The following is an 18,035-nucleotide window of genomic DNA, read 5'->3' on the forward strand; positions in this document are numbered from 1 at the left end:
ATTTGATACTCTGAAATATTTTCATATAGTGTCTTTATTTTGAAAGTGACCAAATAGAAGATACTTGAGTTTTAAGAATATTACACTTTCAGGAAATAAAAAAAAAAACTGGAAAATGTATATGCCATCAGGATAAGGATTTAAAGTCTCTTCTAATTCAGTAGTATCCATTTTCCTACTCTCTTCATATATACTAAGGAGAAGATTGAGGCTAGGATAATTCTGTACAGGATCTTGGGAATAGATGATCAGATCATATTTCATTGATGTTTCTCACTTTTCAAACGTGGTACTTTAAAACTTGGGAACCAAAAATTCATTCACCTACAATAAGCTATTGTAGATAATGATGTCCCAAATACCTGCCATTGATGTAAGATTCCAGTTTTCCATGAAAGTTTCTTGTGTACAAGAAGGTGGATGGAGGCAGTATCTTTTCCAATTGTTTTGTACATGTCTCTGAGGCTAAATAAGTATCAAGGTCAGGCTTGGAATGCTTCAAAATGAGATGATCAAATAGTTTGTCATAATACTCACCTTGCTTGGTATCCTCTCCAACCTAATTTCCTAACTGCATCTGACCTCTTTCCAAGTTTCTCCTGGAAACTTGCAAATTTCCTACAAGCTTGGCAATAAATCTCATCAACCAACTTGACCTTCTAGGCAAGGTTCTTAAAAAATTTCTGCTAAGCCTGTCTTTGGTTTCATCACACTGACATTCAGTTAATCTTAAACTATCTAGCTGTAGTTTCTTTGAACACATCCTACTCCCCATCCCTGTGTGTGTGCCTTGAAATCTTGTAAATTTTTCTACTGAAAGAACCCAGCCAGCCCTGATTCTAAGAAAATACACTAGTTCATCAAATCCCAGTAGTATAAGTAACTTGCATCCATGAAAAATTTATGGATTCAAATTACCCTCTGGGAGGGACAGAGAGAGACAGAGAATCCCAAGCAGGGCTTGAACCCACAAACTGCGAGATCACGACCTGAGCCAAAACCAAGAGTCAGATGTTCAACCAACTGAGCCACCCAGGTGCCCCTTGAAATCCTATATTTTTATCATAATCTGTCACCTACTGGAATATATACTCTTATAACCAGTTATACACAGTTTACATATATAGAATGCATATATTATATATGTACACTATAAAATATATGTCATATACATATAGTTCACTGCTAAATTCTCAGTAGCTAGAGCAGTGTCTTATACAGAGTAGAAATTCAATATAACTTTGGTGAATGATTAAATGGACAAATGAGCCTTGGAACTCCAAGAACAGAGTTTCAAAACCTCTGCTCTATATGCTCTAATCTTTTTCCCAGGATTGTTGGATCACCAGAGAGCAATATACCCTTTTATCTCAGCTCCCTGAAGAAATGACTTTACTGAAATATGATTAAATGTTATGCCCTCAGCTTTTAGAGAAATGTCTATTTGAACAGCGATTTTGTCTTTTGTTATTCCATGACCCCAATTTTAAAAACTTTACAATAAATTTGTCCTTGAATTCAGTGCCAAAAAGTTTGTCTCTCCGATCTAAATTATACTCTTCTGGTCAGAAAATGAGAGCTACACATGCCAAGCAATCCCCCTTTGTGTGCTGGCTTCCTTGACATTCAATTCCATTTTGTGCTTTGCAGTAGTGATTACGTAGGCTCAGGCGTCTTGTTATATACATTCTTCTACTGGTTTTCACTAGATTCCGTTACTGAGTTGTGCCATATCGTATTACAATTAATTTTATGATTCTCAAAACCACCTTGGATATAGGCAAGTTATACATCTCAGATTAATAAAATAAATTACTAACACTGTTGTGTGCATACAGCTTGCAATGAGACAAGCAATCACTTTATTTTCAGTTAAAAAAGGGCAAGGCAATTTCAGACATCATGGCATCTTCTGAGAAAATTTCATAATTTGGCAATGTTACGTTATGGATAATTTTAAAATTCCAGGTACTATGCAGATGTGTTTAAAAACATTTGGGCATTATTCATAGGCATTATGAAAAAATTAACAACTGCGTAGTTTTCCAATTTTTGTAAGAAATTTTACTTATAAATATAAAGTAATTAAAGGAAATATGGGGGGTGAAAAACATTAATTTTGACTTTTTAAAGATATGAGACTTAAATACTAGCTATGATTTCTAGTGATATGCCTGGCATATGGACAATGATAAACTTGGCTTATCCTATATCCCTTAAGGGGAAAAAGGAAAGCAATGTAAGAAAGGTAACATTTTTGACTATCCACTGTATGTAGTGTTATATAGTACCTTATTTGTTCCTCATAATGCTTCTGTAAGGTAGTTATTATAATCCTGATTTTTAAAATGATGAATTTAAAATAAATAAATAAATAAATAAATAAATAAATAAATACATAAAATGATGAATTTGAGGGTCAGAAAAGGAAAATTCCTCAGCCCTTACAGAGGTTCCACTGATGGGGTGCCTGGATGGCTAAGTTAAGTGCTGACTCTTGATCTCAGCTCAGGTCATGATCTCATAGGTTGTGAGTCCAAGCCCTGCATCTGCTCTGTGCTAAAGGCATGGAGGGAGCCTGCTTGGGATTCTGTCTCTCCTTTCCTCTGTCCCTCCCCAGCTTGTGCATGCTTTCTCTCTCAAAATAAATAAATAAACTTAAAAAAAAAAAGAGGTTCCGCTGAGATCCACACTCAAGCTTCCTTATATTCTTTCCCACTTGGCTGCCCTAAAAGACCTTTGTAATCCTATTTGCCAAGTTCTTAGGTTACATAGTGAAGTGGTAAACTGTACTGCCCCTCTCCTCTTCAAAAAAGATTAAGATAAAATTCCTGTGCTCAGAAGGCATTTGTCATCTTCCCTTACAGAACAGGTTTGACAGGGATGGATAGTGCTCTCTTTCATGGGCAAGAGGGAAATCTGTGAAATAGGAGCATGGAAGACAAGGGCAAATAACGTTACAGTTTGCTAATTACACCAGGCTACAAGAGGAATATTTGATTTTTCTCTTTAGTTTAATTGGGCTGTTCATTCAGGGTTTTTTTTTTTTAATGTAAAAATTGGTAAACGAACACAATGGTAACATATGCTAGCTCTCTAAAGCTAATGACATACTTTACGGAACTAAAGACAAAAACTGAAGCCATCTCTAGGGACAGATATAGGTACAGATTCTGAAAACAGCCAAAGCTTTTCAGATTTTGGATCTCTGAAAATTAGATGAAAACTGGACATCTGCTCAGATCATGCACATATGCAGGTTTTACAAATGTTTCCATACAATTTTAGAGACTGCATCTGTCTCTGACACCCATCCAAGGACCCAGGTTAGGGCCGAAATAACGGCAGAGAGGTAAGTTACTGGTCACCCCATGGAAAGTGTCCATACTCTTTCTAGGCAACGTGAACCTTTTTGATATGTCTGCCTTGTGACCTAAATTCTCTGTTTCTTTCTTTTTAGAATTCCTTCTCCCACTCCGTAAAAACCCGTCAGGTTTATTTTAAAGCTTTTCATATAAATTAGCTTTACTTTTCAAAGACAGCATCCCCAGATGCCAACTGGTCCTTGTTAGTGCAAACGACCCAAATCTTCATTTAGCATTCCGCATTTCTAAACTTCAGCTCACGATCAGTGTTTCAGTCTCATCTCACAGATGCTGTACCCTGAGTCCCTTTACTTTGTAGAGTCCTCACTCTCCTCCAGACTTTCCTCATGCCTATCTCAGATTATAGCCATGGTCCATAACTGGGTTTACAGACCATAAATTTGTGAAAATTCTTGTCAGACTGTAATTCTTGTCAACTGCATAACAAATTGTTCCTGGAATATTCTAACTCTTCCCCTATACAACTGCTTCTCTTTCTTAAAACATTTGGTATTCTTTTAATGGGTCCAGTCAGAAGTGAAATAGATGGCCTAGAAAGAACTTTGCGTGTGCGTGCGTGCGTGTGTGTGTGTGTGTGTGTGTGTGTATTCTAATATAGATGAATCTGAATCATAAGTCTTTAAAAATTAAAATCTGACAAGAAAATGCATTATCTTGTCATTGTTTCAATCTAATAAGGAAGGGATCCTCTGAAGCATTATATTTAAGGAGCTGCATCTCAGGCATTGTTTAAACATCCTATGTAACTTGCTGTCTTATTTGAATCCCCTGTGGTGATTCTTGAACATACCTTCTGTTCCGCTGTCATAGTTAGACTTTGCAGTCGACCAGTCATATTCCCTAAACTCTTTTCAAAAGCTGCTACGAGGTGAGCCTGTGAACAAAACGGAAGGAACACATTTTAAATGTCAGGACCTTACGCAGATGGATGAAAACTCTTCATTTTATAAAATGCTGAATTTCAGGTGTTCTAATTCTTTAAATACTATGACCATCTTGGTTAGCTCTCAGTGATGACTCTCCTTTAACATCAATCTTTATTTATATTCCTAAACTTCAGTTTAAATTCAGTGTTTCCATTTCTTGACATTTAATGTGAGTTCAACTTCTGAAAAGGGATGGCATTTTGCAAATAATAACACCTTCCGGCCTGCATCTCACAGAGGATTTGACACCCAAAATGCTGAATAAAGTTCTGAGTTGCCAAGTTTTTAGACTTCAAGCTCAAGGGGAGGTCACTGCAATAGTCAATGGACAAATGTTTCTCCTTTTTATACCTGCATGATGACCTTTGGAGATATTGTTAGTTCCTTTATTGTAATGACACTCTCCTTCAAGTGTCAGACATCTGCTGACAGCTTTAACATTATCTTTCCTTTTTTTGTGCTTACAAAGAATTCAGTCGAAAAGAGTTGTCTTCATTCTCCAAACTCTTTTTAATAAAATGGCTTTTATTTCTACTTTATTCCCTTCAACTAAGGAAGTGCAGGTTGGCCGGCTAGAAATAACACTCAGTCATATTTTATTTAAGTTTTCATGGCTTTCGGGTTTTATTTTAAATCTCCCGGAATTATACATATTGCTGTATAAAACCATAACTCTTATGATTAAGAAGTATTTGACAATCTTACAGCTCTAAAATAGGCCCAATTCTGTCGACATGCCATTATCCAACAGCTTCACCCACAGAATATTAAGCACGAAGAAGAGGTCCTTCAAGCTTTCACGGTAGCTTGAGGAGAGCTATAGGGGTGTTATCTCACACTCATCCAATCTAATTGTGCCCTTACAAAGGTACAATGATGGAATATTTCACAGCCTACATCTACAATGAACTATGTGTGGGAAGAAATTTGGTAGTCCTCAGCAAAAGATTAATTCTTTGAGGGAAGGGAGTAAAAGGACTTCTTAAAATACTTCACCTTGTAACTCTAGCAGAGCTGAAACGCTGAGGTAACTATTATCAGATGAATCACAGGAGTCCAAGGAATTAGGGCACTAGAAACATTCCATTATTGGTAACAGCTAGAGGTTTATTTCATTATTAATAATGACTAGAGGTTTATTCCATTATTGGTAAGAGCTAGAGGTTTATTTCATTGTTGCCAACAGCTAGAATGTACAAGTCCCTTCCATTAGCATCACGACACAAATGTGTCTTTGTTCTTAGCTCTGAGCTTATGCTGGGCTGGGCTCCCTTTCTTTTCCTGACATTGCTATATAGAGAAAGATAATTGGTGGAGAATACTTCTATTAATCTTCAGTCTACCAGAACAACTCTTTATTCTTTTTCCACTCCCTCTTCTCTCTTTCTCCCTCCCCCCAAATTGTCTCTCTCTCTCTCTCTTTCTCTCTCTCTCTCTCATACACACACACACACACACACACACACACACCCTTGAGAGTTATACTCCAGGGTTCATTAGCAGATTTAATTGGAAAAATAACAGTCTTTTAAAAAAAGGAATAGTAGGGGCGCCTGGGTGGCTCAGTCGGTTAAGCATCATGACCTTGTGGTCCATGAGTACTGGCCCTGTACCGGGCTCTGTGCTGACAGCTCAGAGCCTGGAGCTTGCTTTGGATTCTATCTCCCTCTCTCTCTGCTCTTCCCCCACTCGTTCTCTCTCTCTCTCTCAAAAATGAATTTAAATATATTTTTTTTAAATTAAAAAATAAAAAAGGAATTGTATCTTGTAGTTTAAAATGTTTTCAATGGCAAGGAATGTCATTACATCAGACTTAATATTTCAGAAATTAACATAAGGTTATGTTGTATTTTCTCTCACGCGTAAACTTTTTTATTGTGAAAAAAATTCCTGTCATATTACAAGTGAACAAAGTGAAAATGCAGCTGTAGTTTAAAATGTTTTCAATGGCAAGGAATATCATTACATCAGACTTAATATTTCAGAAATTAACATAAGGTTATGTTGCATTTTCTCTCACGCGTAAACTTTTTTAATGTAAAAAAAATTCCTGCCATATTAAAATTGAACAAAGTGAAAATGCAGAGCTCACTGGTTCATTAGTCACCAGCCAAGTCCAGAAATTGGACATTTGAAGATGTTAGAAGTTCTCTCTTACCTCTCCCCTATTACTGTCGCCTCTCCCTGCCCCAAAGATAACCACCATTATCGCAACATTGGTGGTAATTATTGTCTTGCTTCTCTCTATAGTTGCACCACTGAGCTTGCATTCCTAAACACTATGTTTTAGCTTTGTCTATTTTTAAAACTTTCAGAGTGGAATCATATGGCACAATTATTTTGTGACTTTTGCTTTGCTTAACATTGAGTTTCTGAGATTCATCCAGTGGTAAGCAGCAGGAGTTAGATTTTGCTGTAATGCATTGCTCTATGTGATTTATAATGTATTTGCCTATGATTGACCATTTTGTGCTGATTCTAGTTTAGATGATAATCAATAATCATGCTGTGAGCATACAATAGGTTTCTAAATCCTAAAATAAAATTGCTCATTTTCTTTTAAAATAGTGAAAATTCTGGCCGAAAACCATTGTTAACATGTACTAAAAGAAATGTAAGAATGTACTCAATATTGCAGTTTTAATTCTCTCAAACAACTGTAATGCCCAATTATTGGATGTAAAAACTAGAAGAAAATTTATACTTTACCTTCTATGCATATTTTATCAGTTGAATGGGAGTTAAAGTGACAAAGAATGTAGGAATGTGAGTATGCTGAATAAATATATTGTCTGTATTTTGTAGCTACAAATATATTGCCTATAATTTGTAGCTATTAATTAATACAAAATGTTCACTATGAGAATGTCAGTTTTCAATCTTTGGAACATTGCTACTCATTAATTATTCATAAGAAATGTATAACTGGTTACCAAAGAACATTTTGAGTCACATCGTTCTCCATGAAAAATATGTTAGAGGTATGTTAGTGAAATACTGCTTTTAAGTTTGTCTTGGCTTACTAACTTTGTTACTTTGAAGGTAATAAAAGGATAAACTTCTCATCAATTGGATTAATGGAAAGACAGTACAAGATACAAATAAAAGAAACTAAAATGGAAAGTAAAACTGATTAAACTATAGGACAATATATCTTGTCTGAAAACCTTAACAAAATTATGACTTTTTAAAAATTGTGGATTTTTAGAGGGACTACTGATCATGATTTACTTGGGTCTTACTTCTCCATTACCAGCTGCATAATTTGAAAGCCAGAGTAAAATTGTGTCAATATGATAATGACTACATCCCAATGTGTGTTAGGTGAAGTCTGTCAAGGTAATAAAATAAGCAAGACTGAAGAGTAGTTATGGATGGTATTTCTAATACATACTGACTTCAGTTTTTGAATCCTATAATACAATCTGAATAGACATGTAAAGAGAATTATCGTACTGCTAAACAGTAAGATGAAATATTATGAAAAATGCCTGCATTATATTTGTTCCCCCAGAATTTAGTAATGGTCCACCAACCAAAAAATATACATAGATTTTTGTGGATATATATATCTGTGACTTTAGTTTTGAAAATCAATAGATGAACTGAAAATAAATGAAACTATCATAATTAAGGTTTCACACTTCTTTTACACATTATAAAATTGTCCCTTCAGTTTTTGCCATTGTTAGTATATGCAAAACTGTTTTCTGTTAAAGGAGATGCAGAAAAGCAAGAGTAACTGCCAGGTTATATAAAAATATTAAATAAAGCAAAAAAAAAAAAAAAAAAAAAAAACAGGACACAATCCTAAACAAAATAATATATTTGAGATTTTGGGCTAAAAGACCAATGTGCTGAAAGGAAAAAAAAAGTATCTTTTGTTTTGTGACATGTTCATTCAGTGGTACCTTTGAAAAATGGTAATAGTAACTAGCCTCAGCACCCACTTCTAGATGATCTAAGAGCTGAGATTTGTACAACAAAATATATTAGAACATGAAGAAATGCTTCCCACATGTCTTGGCTGCAGAAAGGTGTGAGTGAAAGGCCAGGGGGCACCTGACTGTAAGATGTGACTATACATTTGCAGCTGCTTGCTTGTGGGGCTTCTGTTTTCTTCCTGTGCATGTGTGGGGTATTGATTTAGCGAAGGTCCGACAACATGCTTTCTTTCCTTTCCTTTTTTTTTTTTTAATTTTTATTTATTTTTGAGAGAAAGAGAGAGAGAGAGCTTGAGCAGGAGAGGGACAGAGAGGGAGACACAGAATCAGAAGCAGGATCCAGGCACTGAGCTGTCAGCACAGAGCCTGATGCAGGGCTCAAGCCCAGGAACCCTAAGGTCATGACCTTCAGGTGATTTCAGAAGATTTATAAAATGCATTATGAAGTAAAAAAAAAAAAGGAGCATGAAAAACAGGATATAATTTTAGGCTCCTTTTCATGTGCAACAAGTTTTGCTAATGATAACATAGATGTAGCCAGAGGAAGCTGGATACATTTGGAAATTTTCTCTAAGACTAGCACTTTTTAAACAAAATTATCTATTTGACACTACTTCCTCTAATTCTGTATTCATTCTTTTTTTTTTTCATTATTATTCCTTGAGGAGATATTATAGATGCTTTTTCTTCTAATAGCACCCTTCCTCCATGACATTTTAGCACCAGAGATATGTTGGATACTTTTTTATGCACTCCATGTATATCTGTGCTTCCATGTATATCTGTGCTTTGTGCATAAAAAGAGTAAGTTTTTTTTTTTAACCACAGAAAAACAATTTTCACCCTCTGGTGGTCATATCAATGCTCAGCTGAGAATATGTGAGCCAAAGTCATGAAAACACATCAGTGAAAACAGTGTGGTATGCATGATTAAAGGAGAAGTGGTAGGTAGCCAATGGCTGACAACTTTAAAAAATTTTTGCTCCCCTTCTAGACAATGGCACAGAGTCAAATTTCAGGACTGTTCCCTTATGTTAAAATTTGGTTGCTCGTGTGTGTGTGTGTGTGTGTGTGTGTGTGTGTGCGTGTGTACAATCCTTTGCAGGTGTGTGTTGCATATATGTATTCATGGGAATAAAAAGATCAAAGTTGAAAGGATACATAAGAAACCAACAATCGAATGTTACACAGCCATACAAAAGAATGAAATTTTGCAATTTGAGACAACATGGATAGACTTAGAGGGTGGTATGCTAAGTGAAATAAGTCAGACTGAGAAAGACAAAAACCATATGACTCCACTCATACATGAAATCTTAAAAGAAATGAACAAACAGAAGGCAGAATCAGAACTGTAACTACAGAGAACAAATGGATGGTTGTCAGAGGGGAACGGGGTGTGGGGGTGCTGGGCAAATAGGTGAAGGGGAGAGGGAGATACAGGCCTCCAGCTATAGAAGGAGTAAGTCACAATCATAAAAAGCAGAGCATAAGGAATACAGTCATATAGTCAGTGATATTGTAATAGTGATGTAATGGGACAGATGTAATGGCACTTGTGATGAACACAGAATAATGTATAAACTTGGGAAATCACTATGTATATAGTGATATAGTATATAGTATATATATAATGTATAAACTTGGGAAATCACCTGAAACTAAAGGAACATTGTATGTCAACTATACCCTCCCCCCAAAAAAGAAACCAACAACCATGTTTAGGAAGGGAGTGTCTGAGGGAAAAACAAATATACACTTTTTATTGCATCCATTTTTTTAGTTTGAGTTTTCCTTTTTAACAGAATATTAATATAATGCGTTTTAAATGGAAATAGTTTTAAAAATACCGTGTAAAAGCCCAAATTCCATAATGTATAGCAGACATTTATCATCCTAACATCTTAATATATAAACCTATGCAAGAGACATTTATGAAATAAAATAAAATCCTGAGTAATCATTAAAGACATCTGTAAATATCTTGACTCTCCAGTCCATAGGGTCTATCATTGAGCCTTCCTCATTGCAGATAAACACAATTCATGTGTTTCTGGCATTTACATTGTAATATGTTCTCTGGGTGCTGAGTCAGGAACCTAGACTGAGTGTTTTACAGTGTTATTCATCTAGCCTATAGTATAAAATTTATAGTTGCTTCTGAACTATTTCTTTAAGAATTATTCTTAAACATAAAATATAGGTTAAATAATTCTGTCCTCTTTCAGTACTGCCTAAAAATTCTCTAAAACCTGCCATTATTTTTAACAACCCCCTAACAACATCGATAAAAATGAATACAGCCAACCCCAAATTAATTTGATTCTTCCCACGTTGAAAAGATAAAATCAATTCAAATCCAGTGCTGAAATGAATACATGGTGGGTTAAAAAGACTTACTTCTATACTGTGGAAGTTATATTGCACAATAATTTTTATCCTTAAAATCTCTCTTAATCAGCTCGTACCCCATGGGCCTACACCTGCTCTCTCTTGCCCTGTCATGCTTTGTCTAGGAGATAGAAAACCTCAATGGAGAGCAGAGTGGTGAGGCAGAGGAAGGGCCCAGAGCTACACACTTCAACTGAGCAGATTAATGTTGAGTGCAGGTGGCAGGGCGTATGGCAAAACAGTGGGAGCTTCCTTACCCCTCACTGGTGTTTCTAACACTAATGTTCCTTAGGACCAGGCACAATGTCACAGGTTCTCCTTTCTTATTCTGCATCTATTCTGAATATTCCTGGCACATTGAAAGATATTCAATAAATGTTAATATTATTGATGGTCTCATTGGCATCATTTTTGCCACTCTCAGCTGGTCAAACTGCTATGAGAAGACTGCCCAGGTTTTTTAGGGAACTCTCTCTCATTTCCAATATAGCTTGGATACCCAAATGTAGACCTAAGTTAATTTTTTTATAATTAATTGGGTGCTTAACTAATTGCCCAATAAATTGTGCTGAAGAATGCAGGGCACATAGAATTTTTTATCTTCCAAAGTTAATCGCTGTCAACCACCAACTGTATTGTGGTTTGAAAAATATCTACGGAGAGTAATAAAAATAAGACATAAGAAAAGAAATAGCCCTTGTAACTCTTACTAATGTTTCCAACCTAAGAAGAAACAAAAGCCCTTTAACCACGTCAATTTGGGTTTACATTTTATTACTCGACATGCAGGGAAGTTTACGTTTGTATGAGTGACTGAAGTCTGTTTTATTTTTGGACACTTAAAGTTTGTGAGGCTGTTACTAAAATTATTCCATTTACTATATAAAAATCTATTCTAATATATCAAAAAAATCAAGAGTGACTTACATTTGCTGAAAGTTGAGATGTGAGGGTAGCAACTTTTTCTTGCGATGCAACCAGCTCTCGACGCAGTTTATGGATTTGCTGAATGTAATTAAAAAAAAATCAATTTAATATGCTAGTGGATTTTTACTTAAAACTAAGAATTCAATCCAAGAAAGCAAATACTATATTCCGCTCATGCAGCCCCTTAATTAGTGTATCAGCACCAATTCCTGAAAAACCAAAGAAATGTGAACACTAGCTATACAGTAACAGTCAAATACCATGTATAAGAAGAGAAGTAAGTGACTATGTTCAAGGTCAGGACTCAAATTTGCAAATTAAAATTTTTTTAACATTTATTTATTTTTGAGACAGAGAGAGACAGAGCATGAACGGGGGAGGGTCAGAGAGAGGGAGACACAGAATCCAAAGCAGGCTCCAGGCCCTGAGCTGTCAGCACAGAGCCTGACGCGGGGCTCGAACTCACGGACCACGAGATCATGACCCGAGCCGAAGTCGGATGCCCAACAGACTGAGCCATCCAGGCACCCCTCAAATTTGCAAATTAAAGGAATGTACTGAAAGTTTTAGCATGGAGGTTAGCATGGAGTTTTAGCAAAGAAAAAAAAATACTTTTTTTTTGTTTTTTGTTTTTTGTTTTTTTTAGTATGTGCTTTAAAATTTTCTAGTTTGGCAACTTCCCAGCATTAGACTATCCCTTAGCCACTGAAAGTTGGCTCCGATCCAATGTGTAATGATTTCATATTTGAAAATAATTTTATTAGCTGGAGTTTTAATGGCTAACATTCTGAGAGACGCCTTCCCAAAACTTTATTATAATGCCTTTTATTCATTGAGTTACTATTAGCTCAGACTAAAAATGTTTTATAGATTAACCATAGCTTAAGAGGGGGAAAAAATCAGTAATGCTGTTCAAATAATGAGATAAACCAATAAAATAAATGTGCTAAAATGTCTACCTCTTTAGCTAAGTTCACACTGTACCAAAACTGAACCAGAGGAAGAGAGTAGGTCATATCACATTTAAATTGTTAATGTAAGCACTTTCTGCAGTTAAAACTGTGTCTCATGTTGCTAAGAAATGTAAACAGCGATTATAAGGGTAAAACATCTACAGTCATCTGAGACTAAGTCTACTGGTCTACTTCTGGTCTCCAGGGATTTTAGTTACTTAGATGCCAAACATTCTACTCTAATTCTTCTCCTTTCTTTAAAAAGAAATCTTCTATTGTTGTGGTTGGACTTTTGGAATACTGTCTCAGTTTGAAAGAGCATTCTTGACACAGTTCAGCGTCTTCTCCCCCACTTTTTGGCAGAAAAGAAATGGTAGTCAATGTTGAGAGACTCTAAAGACCTTGTGAATTTTAAGCTGGAAGCTGGGACGGTGAACATTTATATAATTTCAGCAAATGTGATCCCATTTCACTCCAGTTTTTTTTTGTAATAGATACACTAGCCCCCAATAGCATCGCACTGACTTGCATTCAAATGATGATGACCACAGACAGTCCCAGAAAACAGACCATATACTTTATCCTAAACCAATACAAACTTAAGGAGCCTTTCTCAAGATAATAGCCTCTATTACATGATCCTTTACAAATTAACCCAGGAAACCTTAAAGGAATGGAAATTATTTTTTAAAAACCATGATCCGTTAGGAGGCAGAGATGACAAAAAGGGGAGATGGGTAAGGACTAATCAGGCAAATAGGCAGCATTTGTTTATCTCAGCAGCCATATTACGACTGAATTAGCACTGTCAGGTCCATGCAATGTAAATAAAACACTTTAGGTTTTTTAAAAAAAAAACATACTAACTTTTTGGTCTAGCAATGATAAAGATCAAATGCTATAATCAATACTATTTCAGTACTTTTAAGCATAGCATAAATTTTCCTTTAAGGGCCAATAAGGGCAGAGATCCTTTGCAAAGGCTATTGCCAAGACATTGATTTTCTCTGTGGTCTGACTGCCTCAGTGTAAACCAATCAAATATCATTACCACACCTTGAATAAAGTCCTAATTAAAGTCCTCCTGCTCTCCTTGGATAGGAAAATTCTTTTACAAAGTGAAATAAAAAGGACACTCTCTCCAGGTTGCAATCTGATTGGAACATGATTGAGACAAAGTGCATTTGTGAAATGTGTGTGATTAGAACAATATACCACACTAGACATGAAGCGATGATTAGAGCGGCAAAGTCCCGGCATGAAACAGATGGACTGTGATGCTGGTAGCTTCTGTTATGGAGGTCTGATGCCTAAGGTTCAACAGTTTCGTTAATCCTATGCAGTTAGTCTCACAGGCTTGGGGAAAAGAGACTACAATGAATTGGAAAGAACACACATTCATTCATTCATCAGATCTAATGAGTGCTTACTACTACAGGCAAATTTTTGGTTGTTGATCTAAAACTCCATTCTAGAATGTAAGAGGTAAGTTTGCTTTTAAAAACTTCCTTTCATTTTCCTTAAGAGTAAATATCCGAGACCATTTATCAACTAGAGGATCACTTCTGTTGGCAGTGGTGGAGAGCTATGCTACTGTATCACACAGCCCTCTAGTGGTACCTTCCTTTCATCACAGATGTAAACAAAGAGTGGAATATGAAAATGCTACAAATTTTACCTCTGAATGAGCTTTTTCTTCAGCCTGTAAAAGACAAAAGGAAAAAAAAAATTAACTATAAGTGACTAATGTCATTTTGCTCCACAAGTATAAATGTATAATTGTACTGTATTAAAAATATTATGATCCAACCTAAGACTATTTATAAATTATTATTATAGTAAAATACATGTTAAAATTTCATAGTATTATACATTATTGTTATAGTTATACTATACTTACATGTTATAAATATTAGACTAATATTCTATTATTATAACAGGAACCGTTAAGATTGCAAATGAGTACTTCCTTATATACAAATGATAAAATTTTTTGAAAATGTAGGTTATTTGATTCATGGATACATAATATGCCTTAAAAGCAAAGTTAGAATTAAAAGACAATGTTATTCTAAGATTCAGACCATAAGCAACAAAAACAAAAGTAATCATAACATTTCACTCTAAAAAAGATGGGTGTAGGAAAAAATGAAATATTGGACTTTTTCATACATATTAGAAAATACACTCCATGATATTATAGACATCATCAGCCACGACTTGGGAGTCAGAATTTTATTCTGTGATTTACAGATCATAAAAATGCCAAATAAAGCTGGAGGGAAAATATTGACCTCTACTGATAACTGGGTAAAATCACTTTATTAGTTTCTGTCTTCTTTCACTGTCGCTAATGATTATTAAGTTTACTGAGCTGCAAGTCAGCAAAACATTAAAATTCCCCACGTCAAGATGGTGATGAAAGTGGCTGACAAACATCTTTGGTCATACACATTATGCAAATAAGGACTGCTTTAGGAAATTGAAGGCTGTTTTGGACTCAGTTGCAGAAAATTCCCAGCTCTGTTTTTCTTCTTTGTGCTGGGCTGCAAAATGCCAGAAAATGAGTTATGTGCACCATTACATTTGGGAAGCTCCCTTATTCTGGAAAAAGGTGGAGAATGAATAATACCTCTGAACAGTACAAATCTGCTCATTGCACTGATCAATTTCGAAGCTAAAAAAATTTTTAAAAAAAAATCTCATTTCCTATCTTTCTTTTGGGGACATTTCCTGGTTGATTGATACAAAAGTACCTGAACCACTTTTTTTTTTTTTTTTTTTTTTTTTTTTTTAGAAAATATACAATAAAACAAAGTAACAACATAAACATCAAGGTATTTTTTTATGCATAAGCATTTTTCAGTTTTCCCTTTCCTGTATTTTCTCTACTCTTAAAAATAATGTATCATTAGTAACATTGTGTTGGAATAACAGAGTGGTTACATAGTAAAATCCTAATAGCCTTTATAAGAAAACTGTGTTTTAAAAATAAATGCTAACATAAAGCTTGAATATCTTACATCTCAATTTTAATTTTTAAGTGAAGATTTTATTTTTTAATTCTAATAGTTTTAAGGTTTCCTCAACAGTTGGCATTTGAATCAGAAGTAGGGAACTAATTTTAAGATGGAAATTTCACCTTAAAGAAAGCTGGAAGTTATTTGCCTTAAGATATATGGCACAATTAGCTATGACGATTTGTTTTCCCTAGAACTTGGCATGTTTATTGCCACTATATTTTGCCCAAATCCTGCTTCAAGGCCTGCTAGCATTATATAAAACTGATAATAAATAATTTGTAGCTTAAAAAACGCAATGCATCCTATTTAACAAAAAAGTCAAGAAAGATATTCATATTTCTCATTAAAAAAAACCTTGAATAAGTTATTTATAATACTCATAAGTATAACCATTACATATTAATTCCATATGGATTGTATATAATGATTTTTCTCATTGCTATATTTTCACAACTATCTTTTCCTTTAATCTTTGCCTTCTTTCATACCTCATGGCTATTAGTACCAGGTAGGTGTTACCATAAAGTGGAAGCACTGAGGCAGAATATTAATATTATACTTCTTTCAGCAATTCAGGCACAGAATTAATAACATCATGAAGGAATATGATTACTTGCCATTTTTAAATGATGGTTTTGAACCAAGTTCAATGTCTGGAGAATGGTAGACAGTATAAAACATTTTGCCTAAATAAAATTATATCAGATGATTCTTTACTCCATAAATCATTAATTAGCCTTTCATTCACCCATTCAAATTTACTAAAAAAAATTACTTTAGTATTAGTTGTGTGTTAGGAAATATGCTAAAGGGATCCACAACAAACCAAACATGGCCCCTGCTCTTATTAAATAAATATAAATTAGATTCCAGGTACAAAAAAGATTCAATCAAGTTTTTAATATACAAGTCCAGTCAGAAAAAAAAAAGCTATTTATTGCAAGGATCAACAATTTCAGTGCTTAAAAGGACCAGGAATATAAAGAATATAAAAGGCTCTGGGAATTAAAAAAAAATCATACAGCCTCCCTAGGCTTACATTTTCCCCACTTTTCATAAAGATACAGATAATAAGGAGTATGTCTTTCCTTTGAGAAATTAAACAGCACAATAATAACTAAGAACCCGAACTCAGCTTCAGTGTCAGGAAGAAAAAAGGTTGTGGAGGCGGGAACCGGCCTGAGAACATACTCCAGCATCTAAAGGGATGATGCCAAGTGACTGTAAACCTGGAGGAATTCATCTCAGTGTTACTAGATATTCAGGTTACATTAAAAGTAACTTAGAAATTTGAATTTTTAGATAAAAGTTCTGGATTTCACAGTGTTGGCTTGGATTTTAAAAGAAGCACACAAACTCTAAGTGTGCCAAAGGTAAGAACTTGGCAGATCAGATTAGGCCTATGATTTTTTTTTTAATGTTTATTTATTTTTGAGAGAGAGAGAGAGAGAGAGAGAGAGAGAGAGAGACAGAACACGAGAAGGGGAGGGGCAGAGAGAGATGGAGACAGAAGCCGAAGCAGGCTCCAGGCTCTGAGCTGCCAGCACAGAGCCTGATGTGGGGCTCGAACTCACAGACCGTGAGATCATGACCTGAGCTGAAGTCAGTCAGATGCTTAACCCAGCCACCCAGGTGCCCCTAGATCAGGCCTATGATTTCTGATCAATATGCAAATTCCCTTTCTGCTCAGGAATATACTATCAGGTGATAATCCTCAACTTTACAACACAATACTTTTGAAAAATTTACCAAACTGTAAGTTGTAGAAGCGTTAAAAGATCTATAGGTAAAGAATCCTTCCAATGAGACTTGTTAGATTGGTGATTTTATAGGCAAATGTTCTTTGCAACAGGCCATTGTTATTAGTTTGTTTTAATATCTTGAAGTGCAATACATCCAGCAAAATATATAATTCTGTAAGTTGTATAAGCGTTAATGTTATATGGATAATGTTAGAGTAAACATGGTTTATACGCATGGTTGACGAGAGCAGTATTTTGTCTAGTAAGAGCAGATAGTGCCTAATATACTACTTAAAAAAAGAACTTTTTCTCCCCCTAGACACTTGAATTATTTGATGAAGGAAATAACCATGCACAGCTATGTTACTACACTGCCTAAATTCAAAAGATGCAATTCACATCAACTATGATATAAATGGTGCTCCTAGAATCACTGTGTATCAAAAATTTATAATTTTTGTTATTTTTGGTATACAACATTTCTGGTCTTCCCTAATAATTACACAAAACCCTTGAGACAGATGGGATAGATCTGGCTGTTGTTTTCCAATTTGATTTTACAGGTATAGTCCAAAGAAACTTAGCAACTTTTCTGATGTCACACAGTAATTGCTGATAGAGTTAGGCAAGAATGCAAATCAACTGAATCTTGATCTAGAGTCCTTAAGAAGGCATGAAAAATGATGACAAACTGACTTTTTACCTCATGGTTTAAAAAATACTTTCACAGATATTTTCTCATT

General features: G+C 35.0%; 1 protein-coding gene across 6 annotated transcripts in view; it reads right to left on the minus strand.

Moving 5' to 3' along the window:
- NAV3 (neuron navigator 3) overlaps positions 1–18,035 on the minus strand; it is an 820,281-nt gene that overhangs the window by 50,555 nt on the left and 751,691 nt on the right. For all 6 annotated transcript variants that reach the window (XM_053894885.1, XM_053894882.1, XM_053894887.1 and 3 more), the window contains 3 exons: positions 14,206–14,229; positions 11,575–11,652; positions 4,177–4,260 (listed from right to left, as the gene is read on the minus strand). In XM_053894885.1, coding sequence (XP_053750860.1) covers positions 4,177–4,260; positions 11,575–11,652; positions 14,206–14,229 — 186 coding nt within the window. The remainder of the gene's footprint in view (positions 1–4,176; positions 4,261–11,574; positions 11,653–14,205; positions 14,230–18,035) is intronic.

The sequence above is a fragment of the Panthera pardus genome, unplaced genomic scaffold, assembly GCF_024362965.1.
Source record: "Panthera pardus isolate Hobbes unplaced genomic scaffold, ASM2436296v1 HiC_scaffold_6, whole genome shotgun sequence".
Lineage (NCBI taxonomy): Eukaryota > Metazoa > Chordata > Mammalia > Carnivora > Felidae > Panthera > Panthera pardus.